At 49.1% G+C, this 17,795-nt stretch overlaps 1 protein-coding gene across 4 annotated transcripts in view; it reads left to right on the forward strand.

Annotated features, from left to right (window-relative positions):
• The window catches only part of prage (RNA exonuclease prage), a 52,541-nt gene extending 35,051 nt beyond the window's left edge, over window positions 1-17,490 (forward strand). For all 4 annotated transcript variants that reach the window (XM_033486671.2, XM_033486670.2, XM_076519086.1 and 1 more), the window contains exon 3: window positions 10,416-17,490. In XM_033486671.2, coding sequence (XP_033342562.2) covers window positions 10,416-12,268 — 1,853 coding nt within the window. In that variant the 3' untranslated portion in view covers window positions 12,269-17,490. The remainder of the gene's footprint in view (window positions 1-10,415) is intronic.
• The last annotated feature ends 305 nt before the right edge of the window (window positions 17,491-17,795 follow it).

The raw sequence follows: 17,795 nt of genomic DNA on the forward strand, positions 1-17,795 counted from the left end.
CCGTAACGCCGAGCACCTCTTCTCGTTCGTGGGATCCGAGGACAGGAGCGTCCCGAAGCTTTCTCGGAGCTCACGTGTTGTTGTTGTAACGTCGCGTCGCGTCCCTCTCGCGCGCGACACGACGGGAATGTTCTGCAAATCAATTTTCATTTGTTCGCAAATAATTTGCGAACAATTTTCTATCGCTTCCGGCCTTGCTGACCCAACAACCGTGTCCCAAGGAATTGGGTTGGCAACTAAGTAATTGCCGATTTGTTCAATGAAATAACAAATTTTTTTACTTGGAATGAAGTTTAACCTGTAATGTATTTTCCATTTTGTTCGACGACCTTTTGCCGTCTCTCTGACAGCTTGAAAATTCCACGCTCGTAGAAAGTCTGATCCTTTTCGGCCAAAAACTGAGTTAAGTGAGATTTTACAGCGTCATCATCGTTAAAAGTTTTACCACGAAGGGAGTCGTCCAGGGATCGAAATAAGTGGTAATCCATCAATTTTTGCCGAGTGAACAAAGACGTGTGCGGCCTAGCATTGTCCTGCTGGAAAATGACACCTTTACGATCGACTAATTCTGGTCGCTTTTCCTTGACCGCTGCATTCAATCTGTCCAGTTGCTAACATTCACGGATAATAAAAAAATAACATAATAATAATAATAATAATAATAATTTTATAATATAACATTTACGGATATCATAAAAATGGGAATGAGAGCGCATCTATAACTGAAATCGGCAATTACTTAGTTGCCAATTCAGTAGTATATCGCGGCACGCGCTTATTCATTCCCTCCCCGTTGGATAACGTCCATAACGCGATATTCGTAATTTCTCAAAACTGACCACCGCGTTATCGTCGACAGATTGCTTGGCAATTAACGTGGACTCATTTGGCTGCGCACGGAACTCCTTCGCGGCTCGAAGAACCGCAACATCCCCCTCCTCGTATCTCCGCGTGATTATCAACCGAATTTCGTGCTACAAAACCGAAATTGCCGTTCGACGTAACATTAACCTTATCCGAAAGGTCGGTGCTCCCTTATCGATCGTTCCGTCGCAAAGAGATCCGCGCGGTCCCGGACAACGGCCGCGATCGTTTTTCTTCTTCGACGGACTCGGTCAGCGCGGCGATCGATGACTAATCCGGCGGTGGTCCGCTTAATATCCGATCGAGCCCGATTCGACGAAACGGATATATAGAATTCGGGGCCATTGGCTGTGGCCACCGGCGTTCAGCCGCGGCGCGCTGTGTGTGCCACTGTCGCTGCCGTTGCCGCGGTATCACCTTTGCGAAGCGCAAACGTAACAGCGGCGAGGGTCCGCGCTCCGGTGTCTGTAACACGCCGCTAATAATAGCGGGACGTGGGAAATTCTCTGGCCTTAAATCAAGCCCACACGTCGCGCGACCGATCGCTTGATCTCGTACCGTTACCACCACCACCACCCCTTTCTCTCCTCCGAGCTCTCGACCGCACCGGAATCGATCGATCGGATTTTCGAGGCTGTCGTTCCAGATGTCTTCGACCAAATGTCTCGCAGAACCGAAACGATTGCTTACTCGCGAGATCGTCTCTCGGCGTGAAGAACGAATTCGTGACGCGTTGTTTCCCACGCGATGCTTCCATGCGCGGCGATTTAAACAAAATCGTTTCCCCGGTGTCTTCGTCACGAGGATCATCGCCGCGATGGGAATATCGCGCGGAAATATCGGGCTAGCTCTAAATATAGAAACACGTGATACATATATTCGTAACGATGCATCCTTATCGGTCCGCTTAGCATAGTCGCGCGCTCGCATATTCGATGCTAATGTCCACCGGTTTCCAATGCCGCGTTTACGTCCCGTCTCTCTATCTCTCTCTTTCTCTCGCGATACGTACGTCCTATATCCGCCCTAACGTGTAGTTTCGCGGGAAGGAAAAAAGATGATCGTTCCACTAACGCATCGGCTGTCGTTCGCGCGTCATCGGAAACATCCGCTTCCTCGTTCGTAACGTAAACATATTTTGAGGCAGCCGATCCGCCGCCGGGGAGAGGTGGGGTGGGGGGCGTGCGCCGCGCGTCGAAATCGAGAGTGCGTTCCGAGGTTGCGCGCGGGAAGAAAAGATGGCGGCCCTCGCGGAGCCAGAGTCTCGGGGGACACCGCCGGCTGCGCTCGGAAGTCGTTCGAATTGGGGCAACGCGTATCGCCCGGCGGCGCCGTCGTCCAGGGGAAATCCGGCGCGCGTTTCTTCCCAGACCGGCGCTAGTCCAACGATGACTCGCCGATTTACGCGGATCTTCCCGCAAACGTTAGTCAGACTTCCCACGGAGGACAGGGATTTCCTCGAACAGCAAGACCGCGTTTGCTCGCTCGTGCGGCGATTCTGCTTGTTTGCGGTCGCTCGTGTGCCGTGGACTGGTCTCGCCGGATGATTTCATTAAATGACGCAACGGTACATATCGAAGCCGGTCATTCCTGCGAACGGGGCATACCGTGTGGTATATTCCGTTATCCGATTCCCTCTCTCTCCCGCCTTCGGTCTTTCTCGATCGCGGACACGCGGACACTATCGAGAGCCGGCAAACGTCTTCGATCCAATTGATCCACGCTGGTGGCGACCTTCTGCTTTTTGCCTCCCCTCTTACCGCTCACCTATACTGATCTCTCTCTCTCTCTCGTTCGTTGAGGTTTTCACCGAGGATATCAAGCTTACGAGACATTTTCTGACGTAATTCTGGCGTACACGCGAGCCCCTGACGTAATTCTGCTATTTTTTGTAGTTGCCGATACAAACTGCAAGTAAGAAACCGTGATGCGTTTCCTGGTTCACCGGGGGGGAAAAAAGCTGCGTTTCATCGCGAACACCGTCTACATTGAGCGGTTATTTCCGTTCGGAGGCAGCAATTTTTATTTTAATTTTGAGAATTTCGCAACCGTGTTTGACCACGTTTCGAAATTAACACGTCGAATGCCACGGGGGTGTCACTGGTGACCGGCGCTTAACTTGGCGGTGACGTCATGGGGGCCGCCGGTGACCGGCGCGCCCAATAGATAGAAATATATATAATTTAAATATATATAAATATTGAAATATATATAATTATAGAAATATATATAATTTAAATATATATAAATATTGAAATATATATGTGTCACATAAAAGAAAATTCATCGTGGCGCCACGGACAATTTCTGTGAAACTGGCGTGGCATTCAACGTGTTAATTTCGTGCAATCGGCTTTATTGTTGCTAACATTGTTGTGTATAAACGGTTCAGGAGGTCGCGTTGTATGCGTCCTATGAAAGTAAAAGATGATCTTGATATAAAGGTGGTTGAAGCAGAAATTCGGTCAAACTGAAACCTCTTGATGCAATAAAAAAAAAACAGCAAGGATTTTCAAATGTTTGAAAACACAAAGTTTTCAAACATTTGACCTATTACTTAAGATTGATGACTCCGAACGGGAATATACGATTTTAATGTTCCAACTGCCGAGCACTTTGCACCAATATATATATATATATACATATATATATATATATAAATAAAGTATATATATATAATATAATATATATATTGTTGCAACGTAGTGCCATATATATATATATAAATTGTGCAACATATATATACATATATATATGGCACTACCTATATATATATATATATATCGAATATATGACGATCTATATATATGACGAATATATATATATGACGATCGAATTGTGCAACATATATATATATATATATATATATATATATATATATATATATATATATATATATATATATGTTGCACAATTCGATCGTCATCTTGACCGATAGACCCGGTGTTATCGGCAGTATCGTCGGGCACAATGATGACAACTCTTCGTTCGCGTTCGGGAAAGATCGGTGAACGATTTAACGGACGGAAATTGCGTTGCGCGAGTCAATGATCAGAAGAAGTGTATAGCTCCGACGGTCCGCCGTAATAAATTACGCAAAGGAGCGTACGTGTTGCGAGTTCGTGTTATCGCGCGCGCTTTGGCACGCAACACGCCGCCGCGTCCTATCTACGGAAAAGTCGCAAAAACAATGATCGGGCAGTGATGGATGGACAGTCAACAATTATTTCGTCAATGGTATAATCGCGTGGGTCGTTCGAGAGCACTCTCCGCATCGTTCGATCTTTTTCCCCCCGGTTCGATTAATGACGTGTGGCGGCTCAATAAGAAGACGTAGACGCATTCGACGAACTTGACCTTTATCCCAGAAAATCGAATCCAAGTGACGACGCGACGACGACGGTGGGAGGATCCGTTGGAAACCGTTCGAAGGACGGCAACGAGCGCGCGCGCGCGCGCGCGCGGACGGGACGTAGAAATTGCGGGCTCTCCTCTTCGAGGATCGTCGGCTTTCGTTTCGAAGCGGTACAGATTTTTCTCTCGGTTATCAAGATCTCGCGGTTCGGACTTTCCTTGTGAAAGTTCTATCCGCCGCGAACACGAGCGGTATGATCGTCTCGGTGAACGCGGGAGGGGGGAGGGAGGGGGGCCGTTAATTGCACGATGTATCGAGTCTCGATCTCGTCTGGAAGAAAACGTTACAAAACCGCCGTAAAAATGGGGAACAATTCTCGTCGAACGGTCTTGAACGGCGGAACGTCGATGATTATCGCCGGCACGCGGCGCACAGTGGTCCGGCTATTATTCGCTTTCATGTGGCTAAAATGATTTCAGCGTTGCCTCGGAGTTTAAGGTTAACGGTGTCGTTAATTAAAATTCAATATCGTTAACGGGTCGTTGAGAATTCGTTTCGACGCCAGCTGGAACGTAATCGTCGTGCAACAAAATACGGTAATGTCTCTCTAATTGACGCCCAGATTGGTTACAAAAATGGACAATTTGGGGAGAGGGGATACGATTGTTCGAGCCTTCGGTTCATTTTTATGGTTATAAATTTATCCACAATTATAAAAACGAGCCGCGAGGCTCGAATAATCGTATCTCCTCTTCCCAAATTATGCATTTTAGTGGACAATTTGAGCGTCGGTAAGGGAGACATTATTGTACAGTGAAGTCCCCCTAATTGACGCTTAGATTGTCTCCCTTACTGACGCTTAGATTGTCTCCCTTACTGACGCTCAATTATCCACGCTAAAATGGATAATTTGGGAAGAGGAGATACGATTGTTCGAGCCTTGCGGTTCATTTTTATGGTTATAAATTTATCCACAATTATAAAAACGAGCCGCGAGGCTCGAATAATCGTATCTCCTCTTCCCAAATTATGCATTTTAGTGGACAATTTGAGCGTCGGTAAGAGAGACATTATTGTACAGTGAAGTCCCCCTAATTGACGCTTAGATTGTCTCCCTTACTGACGCTTAGATTGTCTCCCTTACTGACGCTCAATTATCCACGCTAAAATGGATAATTTGGGAAGAGGAGATACGATTGTTCGATCCTTGCGGTTCATTTTTATGGTTATAAATTTATCCACAATTATAAAAACGAGCCGCGAGGCTCGAATAATCGTATCTCCTCTTCCCAAATTATGCATTTTAGTGGACTATCTGAGCGTCGGTAAGGGAGACATTATTGTACAGTGAAGTCCCCCTAATTGACGCTTAGATTGTCTCCCTTACTGACGCTTAGATTGTCTCCCTTACTGACGCTTAGATTGTCTCCCTTACTGACGCTCAATTATCCACGCTAAAATGGATAATTTGGGAAGAGGAGATACGATTATTCGATCCTTGCGGTTCATTTTTATGGTTATAAATTTATCCACAATTATAAAAACGAGCCGCGAGGCTCGAATAATCGTATCTCCTTTTCCCAAATTATGCATTTTAGTGGACAATTTGAGCGTCAGTAAGGGAGACATATACTGTATGTATCAACGATTTAAGATATCGGGATGTATTACCAGAATGCGAGAAGAAGATAAAAATATTCTCGCAAGTTTTTAATATTCTGAGATTCGTGGAAAAAAGTGAACACCGGCCAACTTCTGTTCGAAGCGAGCAATCCGAAAAAACCGTGCTGTTTGTTTTGAAATTCGACACGAGCGTTCGGCGACGGGCGTCGAATGCGGCACACAGCCGTTAAAACCTCGGACGATCGACGATTTGTTGAGAAGAGATCGCAGCACAAACGTAAAAGTTGCCAACGGTAGCAGCGCACGCTTGAAATAAATGCAATTTTCTTCCCGAGAATTTCGACCATCGTGCGAAAGCTGAAATTTGAACGTAGCAAGGAAAAATTTGTCCGGACACAAAAAAAAAACGTTGTATTTTTGCCACAATTATCCAGCTTGTCTCGGACCACCGCGCGGCGCCGCCGCGACACGCGACAGAAAAGAAAGCGACCCTTCGCCGTGCGTCTGGCGAAAGTTGCACAAGCTAGTAGCGTTAAACAAACGGCTCTCGTTGGCCCGGCCGAGTCGTTTTATATGTATATTTGGCTTTCGTAACGCGCGATTTTATATGCTTCCTTTTTTTAACCCTTTGCACTCGAATGGCGACTCTGAGGCGCCACTAAAAATTGGTGTACCATTTTTCAAAATCTCATTCTAAGAGCATCGGACTCGTTTCTACTTGAAAGGAAACTATTACAATTGCATTGTACTTGTCAACAGGCTCAATTTCATGTGCATAAGTCGCAATAAATTATATAAAATAGAACTACAGTAGATCAGAAATCGTGTTTCGGATTTCGAATTCGAATAGCTTCGACCGCAAAGGGTTAATTCCACCCTGTAATAAATCCACGGTTCTGTTTCTCTTCTGTGCACGCGCGTCGAGTAAACGACATAACTCTGTTCTAATGATAAATGTTATCGACGACGGTACCATAATGCGAAGGAGACACTAAAAATTGGAGCACCCTGTAGGACCGAAGGAAATCGGGAAATTATATCCTTCTCGTTTCCCGTTCACCGCTGGGAAGAAAGTTAAACACGTTCACCCCGTGGTCCGTGATGCGGATAATGCGTTGACATTATGAATCCTGTTGTACGCAGACAGAAGCTCGTATACGTTGATTCATACGTCCGTGGCAGGCTTTCACTTTCCACGTTGTTTATTTATTTATTTTTCGAATCGAATGACCCACGCAGCAACGCTCTCTCTCTCTCTCTCTTTCTCTCTCGTTCGCACTCTCTCTCTCCTTCGCTTTCTTCCGGTTCTGTTCAGCGACGTTAGATCCCGACGGGAAATAGCGTTCGGTAATCGATAGCGCAGCGCACTTAACCTTTTAGGTACGGCTGAATTCTGCGCGAGGCTATTTCTCTGGACGGCAGAGTCTGATGTGTACTGTACAGAGTCTGATACTGTATATACAGGGGGTGTCCCAAAAATGTCTCGCAATCCGAAAGTGGCGGGTTCCTCGGGCCATTCGAAGCAACTTTTTCCTTTACAAAAATGTTCTCCGAGGCACCGTTAACGAGTTATCAACGAAAAACAGTGACCAATGAGAGGCGAGCTCGGCTGGCGCGAGGCGATCGAGCCAATGAGCGGAACTGGGCTTCGCGCGCTGGTTGGCCGGGCCGCCTCGCGTTAGCCGTACTCGATTCTTATTGGTCACTGTTTTTCGTTGATAACTCGTTAACGGTGCCTCGGAGAACATTTTTGTAAAGGAAGAAGTTGCTTCGAATGATCCGAGGAACCCGCCATTTCCTGATTGCGAGACATTTTTGGGACACCCTGTGGACTGTTGTAAATCGATGCGAAGACAAAAGAAGTGTGAAACAATGCATACGAAGACGATTATTTGGTTCGAACGATGAGCGAGTGAGCTACTGGAGCAAGCCACTATAGTGGCGCGTCGTGCCTAAAAGGTTAAAGCGACGAAGCGACCCGAACGGCGAAGAGCGCAGCGTGTTCTGCGTTGTCAATAATTTCGAAAAGCGATCGGGACTGTTCCCGCTGGATTGGTACCAAGCGTGGTCGCGTGGCTAGGGCACCGGTTCAAGGCGGAAATATGGCGGTCTCTGGGTCAAGAGCGGCTCGGATCGATGCGACCGTGGGTCTCTCTCGCGGTGCATCAGTCGTTGCAGCCGCTGTAACCGCAGTCCCGAGACCTTCGGGCCACGTTTTCTCAAAGCCCGCGCTATACCTCCTGACATCGTTTTTTCTTCTTTTTTTTTTCTTTTTTTTTTTAACGGCAAGCCATTTCGGATCGAACGTTCGGAACGTTCCGGTGCAGAGATGTACACCGGCGCAGCTTGCGATGCTGTGTATCTGTTCGTATCGTCCTCGTATCGCATCGTCGTTGCGTACCACAATTACGTACACACACGTGCACGGCTATGCGGTACGGGCGTGTGCGAACCGAACGGAACCAAGCGGCTTAAGGAGGTACATTCTGGTCTAGAAGTTTCGTAAGATCGATCTTCTCCTTATTATTGTTTCTCTTTGAAGCGTTGCGGTCTTGAAAACATGTTTACGGAAGCAGATCTTTCTTTTTTTTAAATTCGCAAGAATAAGGAGGTCACACTCTGGCAAGGGAAACAATACTTTCCAAGACGGTTGACACTGGATGTATTTGCTCGATCGGCTTCAAGTTTCGACACAATGTCTCACAGATCTGTTTATTCGATTTACTTCAAATTTCGACGCAATCTTATGTAGACTCCTCGTTATCGCGTAATTGTCAATAAATCCTGGATAATATTTGCTAATATTTGTCTACGCCAGAGGCGAGAAAAGAAAGTACTCAGGCGCTGCTTTTTTTGTTAATTAATGAGATATTTGATTCATCCTTTTATTAGTCCAAAGCCGCGTAATTCTTTTCTTTTCCACCGATTGGCAGAGCAGTTTGGAATCTGTGACCCAAAAATGTCTCGCAATCCGAAAATGGCGGATTCCTCGGATCATTTGAAGCAACTTCTTCCTTTACAAAAATTTTCTCCGAGGCACCGTTAACGAGTTATTAACGAAAAACAGTGACCAATGAGAGGCGAGCTCGGCTGGCGCGAGGCGACCGAGCCAACGAGCGGAACTGGGCTTCGCGCGCTGGTTGGCCGGGCCGCCTCGCGTCAGCCGTACTCGATTCTTATTGGTCACTGTATTTTCGTTAATAACTCGTTAACGGTGCCTCGGAGAACATTTTCGCAAAGGAAAAAGTTGCTTCAAATGACCTCAGGAACCTCCCATTTCCGGATTACGAGACATTTTCGGGATACCCTGTATACTTCCGCCTGCGAGAAGTATTCCTCTGTTTTCTCGTAAACAAATCCCAAAGAAGACCTAAAAGAACAAACAACGCTCTAGACCAGAATACATAATCCTTTAACGAGGCTGAACGAAGCAAAACAATCGTACTCGCTTAGGCAGCAAAGAAACGTGTTTCGTTCGCGATTATACTGCATACACTTTCGAGCGACGAAAAGATCCCTGGAGAACGATGATCGCGCGGAGCCATTCACCTTGTTCCCTCGCCGCTTTGGAATATCGTTAACGCGGCAGACCCGGCCAACTTGTATGACTCACCGGCTGTATAAATAAAATCGCGTAAGAAAGTATCACCCACACCAGACGTCGTCGTCGGTTCTTCAAGCCGCAACAAAACTTCTATCGCGAGTCATCGAGAGAAGTTTCTATCGCGAGCGAAGTTTTCCCTCGTTAGCGTCGCGCGTTCCTCTTAACCTTTTAGGTACGGCTGAATTCTGCGCGAGGCTATTTCTCTGGACGGCAGAGTCTGATGTGTACTGTACAGAGTCCGATGCTGTATATTCTGTCTGTATATACAGGGTGTCCCAAAAATGTCTCGCAATCCGAAAGTGGCGGATTCCTCGGGCCATTTGAAGCAACTTTTTCCTTTACAAAAATGTTCTCCGAGGCACCGTTAACGAGTTATCAACGAAAAACAGTGACCAATGAGAGGCGAGCTCGGCTGGCGCGAGGCGATCGAGCCAACGAGCGGAACTGGGCTTCGCGCGCTGGTTGGCCGGGCCGCCTCGCGTCAGCCGTACTCGATTCTTATTGGTCACTGTTGTTTCGTTGATAACTCGTTAACGGTGCCTCGGAGAACATTTTTGTAAAGGAAGAAGTTGCTTCGAATGATCCGAGGCATCCGCCATTTCCGGATTGCGAGACATTTTTGGGACATCCTGTGGACTGTTGTGTCACGCGACGCCGCGACAATCGGTAACCGGAGAGACGCGATGACCACACACACACACACATACACACACCCTTCCCTCCCCACCCCTCCGCCTTCGATAAACTCGATCGTCGTAGAAAGGAATGATCGCGGGAAAGCCTGAAGGAGATAAGACGGAGATGCATGCACGTGTGGTGTGGAAATCCGGAACGAAAAAAAAAAAAAAGAAAGAAAGAACACAACCCTCTAACAAGAGTATACTTGTATAACGTAGGTGTCGCGATAGTAAGTCACCCGCTGCCTGGACGATGAACTGACGTATATATGTTTTTCTATGTGACATAAAGATTGCGGCCTGCGGCCGGAAGAGGAGTTCCTGGACCATGGGGAGACCGATCGGTACGTCGAGTGTAAGGTGGTGAGCAGCGGCGAGACGCCGTCGTCGACGAAGTCATCATCGCCGTCGCCGTCACCGTCGCCGGGTAGCAAGAGCAAGTCCGCGGCGTCGTCGTCGTCGGCCTCGACAGCTTCATCGACGTCCTCGACAGCCTGCGGCAGCGGCGGAGCTTCGTCGGGGGGCAGCAGCTCCTCCTCGACGAAAGAGGATCGAGCGATCCTGAGCAGAAGGCAGCGCAAGAACCGCACGAGAGCGCCCCGCGATCAGCGCCGGGAGCGCGACGACGAGCACGAGGACGAGCAGCCGAGCCACCAGCAGCAGCAACAGCAGCAACGGCTGCGCAGACATCACCACTGCCGGCAGGAGCATTATCCTAACGGCTCGACGAGGAGCCTGGAGTCCTCGGAAGGCTCGTCGGCGTCGGCGAGAGGCGCGGCGACCGGCGCGAGGAGCTCGAGGAATCATCATCAGTCGCAGAACGCGCAGGACTCGCGCCGCGAGGACAAGAAGCACGGCGGCGACGGGTCGGCGATCAGGAACGCCTGCATGTACCACAGCAGTCAGAGGAAAGAGCTGCATCACCTTAGCGACGCTTCCCTCTCGTCTCTGCTGCGCGGGTACACGCTCACCGGGGAGGATCTGGCACACTTCGGCTACCCGTTCGAGTGCAGCTTCTATCCGGGATCCGCGGTGATCATTAATCACCTTCACCCGCCGATGGGTTTCCCGGCGAGGGGATACCACCATTTGGACGCGAACGCGCGCGAATTCGTGCCGGGAAGCGGCACCACGTCCTGGACCATGGAGAGCGAAGCGGACAGCGGGAACTGCAGCGGCAGTTCCGTGGAGAGCTCCGACCTGGAGCAGGAGAGCGCGTCGGACAGCGACAAGAGCTCCGACATCGGCGAATCGTCGTCTTCCTCCTCGACAGACTCGTCGTCGTCGTCCTCGTCGTCGTCCTCCTCCTCCGGGTCCAGCTACCAATACCAGGAGAAGTCCAGAAGAGACTGGACGCCGCATTCGTACGAGCTGGTAGTCGGCGAGAGGAAGTGCGCCAGGTGTTACAAGAACTTCTACGTGAACCGGAAGAACGGCGAGTACCTGCAGGAGGATCGGTGCTTCTATCATTGGGGCAAATTCCGGGGCGGCATGGTCGACGGCTCGTACAGCAACACCTGGGAGTGCTGCCAGGGCAGGGAGACGTCCAGGGGCTGCACCATCGCCAGTATGCACGTGTGGACCGGTTTGGAACCCGGCTACAACGGTCCCTTCGAGGACTACGTTCGCACCCAGCCCGCCATGACCGTTCCCAGCGACGGGAACTACGGCGTGTACGCGCTCGACTGCGAGATGTGCTTCACGCGGCGCGGTCTCGAGCTCGCGAAGGTCACGGTGGTCAGCATGGACGGCGAGGTGGTCTACGACACCCTGGTGAGACCGGACGCGGAAGTGATCGACTACAACACGAGATTCAGCGGGATCACCGCCGAGGACCTGTCCAGAGCGTCGAAGAGGCTCAGGGACGTGCAGGAGGACATAACCAGCTTCGTACACGCGGAGACGATAGTGATCGGCCACGCGCTCAACAACGACCTCAGGGCCCTCAAGCTGGTCCACACGACCGTGATCGACACGTGCGTCGCGTTCCCGCACTACCTCGGTTACCCGTTCCGCAGCAGCCTGAAGAGCCTCGCGAGGGCGGTGCTCAGGAGGGAGATACAGACCACCGAGCACGACTCCGTCGAGGACGCCAGGATCGCCGTTGATCTCATGCTGAGGAAACTGCGGCACGATCTCTCGTAGAACCGCGGACACGGGAGAAACGGACAAACAGAATGAGAGAGAGAGAGAGAGAGACATTGATGGGTGCCGCTTGGTAACGAGAGCGAAAATACAGTGAACGAACTGTCGGGAGGCCCAGAGCATCCTCCTTGCTTGGTGCGCGGTCCACGAGGTCTCGTTGCACCACGGTCCCCTCGTTAGCGCCCATCCCTCTTCTTCTTCTTCTTCTTCGTCTTCTCCTTCTGGTTCTTTGTCCTGTGCTCCTCGGCTCGCAGCCTCCAAGCCGACAGAAAAAAAAGGTGCTAACGAGAACGGACACCGCGCGCAACTCTTCCGTCAGTGTTCAGTTCCAAGTGCAGTCTGTGATACATTACATATACAGAAAAAAAAGAAACTTACAGGGGCGCGGCCGCGCGCGCCCGCGATCGTTCTCGATCGCGATCGCTCGCGATCTCGGAGTCTCGTCGGGCACGCTCGCGCTTCCGTCGACTCTCGACGCTCGCACACAGATCAACTCGTAGGACATTAAATCGCGTAACACGCTCACACGCTCATATACGACCGTTCATATAAAAGCTCAGTCTCTCCGCATACGCGCGACCGTTTCCCCTCGTCCTCGTCGTGGAGAAAGGTGCGTCTCGCTCGAACGTGTGTGCAGGATAACGCCGCGGGAACCGGGGCAGGACCGGCCCCCCGAATCGATTCGAGGGACCAATTTTCTGTTGTTTCACGCTCGCAGTTCTCGACGATTTCTTTCACAGTTTTTCTTTTTTTTTTTTTTTTTATCAACGCCGATTCTTCGTCTCTGTATAATAATAATTAGTTCCCGCGAGAAATTACGCGCACGGACGTGCGCGATGTATTTTTATGTGTTTTACGAAGCCTCGAAGTTCTGCCCTCGGTGGCGCAAAACCTCTCGATGTCACGATTTTATTGCAAAACGATCTTCTTTTCTCCCCCTTTTTTTTTCTTTTTTTTCTTTTTACCGAAGAATCTCCGTTTTTTTTAGTATCGGACGAAAACGCGTTGCTTTGCGACGATTGTTCGTTTGTTCATTCGACGGCGGTTATTGCGACTTATACTTGTAGCGAGGTGGAAGAAATCAGACGAGGCGAACAGAAAGTCACCGGTGCGGCGGTCCGATCGGCGGAGAATCGACGCTAGAACGACCGAGCACTGAACGCGGGCCAGGACCTCGGTTATCCGAACCGATCAGGAGAATGCGAATATTCGGACAACAGATCCCTGGATAGCAGAGAATCCTGATAGGTTCGCGTGATCGAGGTTCCTCCGTGGTTTGCATTGCCTTTTGAAAATAACAAGAGACCGTATCTATGAATAGATATATCCAGTCGTTGCTCGCAAACGCCACTTTTACAATCTCGAAAATTGAAGAACAAACGTCCGTCGTTTCGTTGGCCTCGGTCGTTCTAGCGTTACGAACGGCGTTCGTCGCGGTTCCCGATTAAAGATGGCTGACCGCTTGTTCAAAAAAGATCCAGTTTCCCCTTAGCTCTGTCCCCGCATGTCCCCGATCGCTCGAGAGGAAAGACAGCCTTTACGAAAACGATGTCGTTCACTCGACGAAACAAATACTGCCGTAGCACAGTCGCGGCAGGCAAAAATTGACACCGCGATCTGCCACGATACCGACTCCGCCATCTTGTTTCCTCCGTTCGATGCACCCTCGCGTGTCGATTCTAATCTCTCGTTCTCAACTATTTCTCTATTCTTTTCTCGTAAACGGCGACGTCTTTCCATCCCCGAAAAATCATGTACTGCGGATTTGATCGTGCATTCGCGGCAAAATCCGAGCAGACGCGATTCGAAAGCAGTTGATAGATCGAACGATATCGATGCGCGTTACTCGACTTGTTAATATTATCGACGCTGAACCCCCGGGGAGGTGTTTGAACGGTAACGATTTACCTTGTAAAAAAACGATAAGACTGAATTTATTTATATTTCTCGAGATCTTCATTTCTTACGTTATGCTCGAACGAAGATATCTATATTAGGATCATTTCCCATGGAAGCACCCTTGTTACTTCAATCATTGTAAAAATAAAGCAATACAAGCGTCGCGGTATTTTGCATGAAGATCCGCAGTCGTATATCATCAAAGTCCCCCAACCGCGCGCAGAGTCTTTTACAACTCTGATCAGCCACGAAGCCTCTGTTCGTCCCCTCGATCCTTCCGGCAGAACAAGGAATACGATTGGTCCAGACGATTCAGAGAAATCTTCGATAGTCTTAATTTCCACTGCCCGATCGCCCGATCGCTGCTTCCCCCATGGGGATGCTTTTTTTCTTTTTCTTTTTTCCTCTCGTCCGACCCCGTTCCACTTATTCTCCACGGCGATCCCCGTCTCCGGGAACGTGACGAGCAACGTTCGACACCGTCACTCCACGGAATAGATCGACGAATCTGTACGTGTCCCGCCGTGTAAATCATCCTTCGGACGTGGACAAGGCCTCCGGGCCTGAGAAACCGGGCGTCCGATTTCGGCTCGCGGCGCGATAACGCGATCCGTGATTCCGCGCGCGTCCTCTCGGACGAAATTAGCAGCGCGGAATGGTCCGGGATCGGGAAATTTTTCGACGTACGGCAATGTTTCTCTTACTGACGCTCAGATTGTCTCCCTTACTGACGCTCAATTATCGACGCGAAAGTGGATAATTTGGGAAGAGGAGACACGATTATCCGAGCCTTGCGGTTTCTTTTTATAGTTACGAATTGTCGACAACTATAAAAACGAGCTGCAAGGCTCGAATAATCGTATCTTTTATTCCGAAATCGTCCATTTTTGTGCACAATTTCAGCGTCAGTACGGGAGACATCACTGTACCGGGAATTACAGTAATGTCTCCCTTACTGACGCATGGGGAATTTTGGAAGAGGGGACACGATTATTCGAGACTTAAAGCTCGTTTTTATAATTGTGGAGAATTTGGAACTACAAAAATAAACCGCAAGGCTCGAATAATCGTATCTTCTATTCCCAAATCGTCCATTTTTGTGGCGAATCTTGGCGTCAATTAGAGAGACATTACTGTACCGGGAATTACAGTAATGTCTCCCATACTGACGCATTGACAATTTGCAAAGAGGGGACACGATTATTCGAACCTCGCGGCTCGTTTTCATAATTGTGAACAATTTATAACTATAAAAATAAACCGCAAGCCTCGAATAATCGTATCTTCTATTCCCAAATCGTCCATTTTTGTGGTAAATCTGAGCGTCGATTAGAGTAATTCCCGGTACAGTAATGTCTCCCTTACTGACGCATGGACAATTTGGGAAGAGGGAACACGATTATTCGAGCCTTAAAGCTCGTTTTTATAATTATGGACAATTTATAACTACAAAAATAAACCGCAAAGCTCGAACAATCGTATCTCCTCTTCCCAAATTGTCCATTTTTGTGGTGAATCTGAGCGTCGATTAGAGTAATTCCCGGTACAGTAATGTCTCCCTTACTGACGCATGGACAACTTGGGAAGAGGGAACACGATTATTCGAGCTTTGAAGCTCGTTTTATTTATAACTACAAAAATAAACCGCAAAGCTCAAACAATCGTATCTCCTCTTCCCAAATCGTCAATTTTTGTGGCGAATCTTGGCGTCAATTAGAGAGACATTACCGTATCTCTTATCGTTCTCGTGCCACCGCCGTCGATCGCGCCGAAACCGAAATGTTTGTAATCCGTTGCGCCCCTTCCGACGACGTACAATGTTCTGCGCCGGTTAATAATGTTAAAATTGCTCCGAAAAACAGCGGCTCTCCGTGACGCATCGAATCTTTGATCATTGTATTATATAGAGAAAAGTCGGATATTCGACGTTGGTGCTCTGTCCGAGGTATCGAGTATGCTTGCGCAAAAATTGTAAATCGTATCGTTTGTATGAATTTTGTGTTTGTGTGTGTGCGTGCGTGTGTGTGTGTGTGTGTGTGTGTGTGTGTGTGTGTGTGTGTGTGTGTGTGTGCAACGAAATTTGTCGGACACCACCGGTGCAGAAGACATTTCCGACAGAAGAACGTTTCCGGACCACCGTGTGACCGTTTCTCGACCGATGCGAATCATGATTATCAGTTTGTCAAACGGATTAACACGTTCGCTGCCGCGTCGGTGTGCATATCACGTATGCAACAACGCTCTAACTCTTCGATCAAATCTCGGGACAGTTTTACGTCGTCGACGTATTCAACGAACAGACTTAATTTTGCTAGGATTTATAGCGTGAGCCGATTTATATTCGGTGTTCCAGTTTCCTCGAAAAACAGAAGTTGCTTCGAGGCTGGCCGGCTGTAATAATAGGAGACGCGACGCGGCAGCGAACGGGTTGAAATCGTTGTTGATCGGCACGACTGCAAGCGTTCCCGCGCGTAATCCGCGGCGCGCAATAATCGTCAATCGCGCGCGTAAGCTGCGACGCGACGCGAAAAACCGTCCGCCATTTTGACCGCTGTCGTACAATCGACGCGTGTCCCTGGTCCCGCTGACCTGGAAAATCAATTGTAAAGCCCGCCAGCGTTTCCCCCGTTCTCCCCCCTCCGTATCGTCGCGACGCGGCGAGATTAATCGGAGAAATCCTCGCGACGTTACGGAGGGAAGAACCGCGCCGATGCGCGCCCGTGGCCGACACTCACACACACACCGCCGCGCGCATATTCGATTCTCGATCGTCGAGACCGTCGTTTTTATCTCGGAAGAAAACGAGAGACGAAGTCGACCGCAGAGCGAAAGAAAAAAAAGAAAAGCAATACGTCATTCACACGCATACACACAAGCGCGCGCGCGCGCGCGTGCGCGTCACGCGAACGCGCGGACGCGTTCTCTCATCGCTTTGTAAATAGCGCATAATATTTATTCAAACGCATCGCGAGACAAAGTACCTGTGCATCCTCATCGAGGGACGTTCCTCCGTGTGTTTTGAACGACACGAACGGTCTGAGCTCGCGAGGATTCGTTCACGACCGATCATCGACCCCTGACCTTTCCCTCTACGCCTCCTCTCCGCCCTCCCCCCACTCCCCATCATCATCTCCCGAATCCTGTACTCTTTCTTTGTTTTTCTTTTTTTTATTATTAAACAAGTAATCGTTACGAAAACAACGCCACTGTTTACCTTTTGTACCGTTGCTGGGAGACGGGTGGACACGCGGCATTGTCTCCGCTCTCTCCCAGGAGATATATACTACTTGAGAAATAAACGATGCATCTCTGATAAAACTGAACCTGTCTGACTCGATCGACTCGCCGCGGGAACCGCGGGAAAAATTCATCGGTTTCGTTTATAAGGGGTTGTGTAGGTTATGTCGAGGCTATTCCGGTTTTTTTGAAAGTCGTATATTCTCGCTGCCGTTTTGCCCATCGGGAACCGTCTCGCGCCACTGTGCCGGGAATTACAGTAATGTCTCCCTTACTGACGCATGGACAATTTGGGCAGAGGGGACACGATTATTCGAGCCTCGCGGCTCGTTTTTATAATTGTGGATAAATTTATAATTACAACAAATAAACCGCAAGGCTCGAACAATCG

The sequence above is a fragment of the Megalopta genalis genome, chromosome 2 (assembly GCF_051020955.1).
Source record: "Megalopta genalis isolate 19385.01 chromosome 2, iyMegGena1_principal, whole genome shotgun sequence".
NCBI lineage: Eukaryota > Metazoa > Arthropoda > Insecta > Hymenoptera > Halictidae > Megalopta > Megalopta genalis.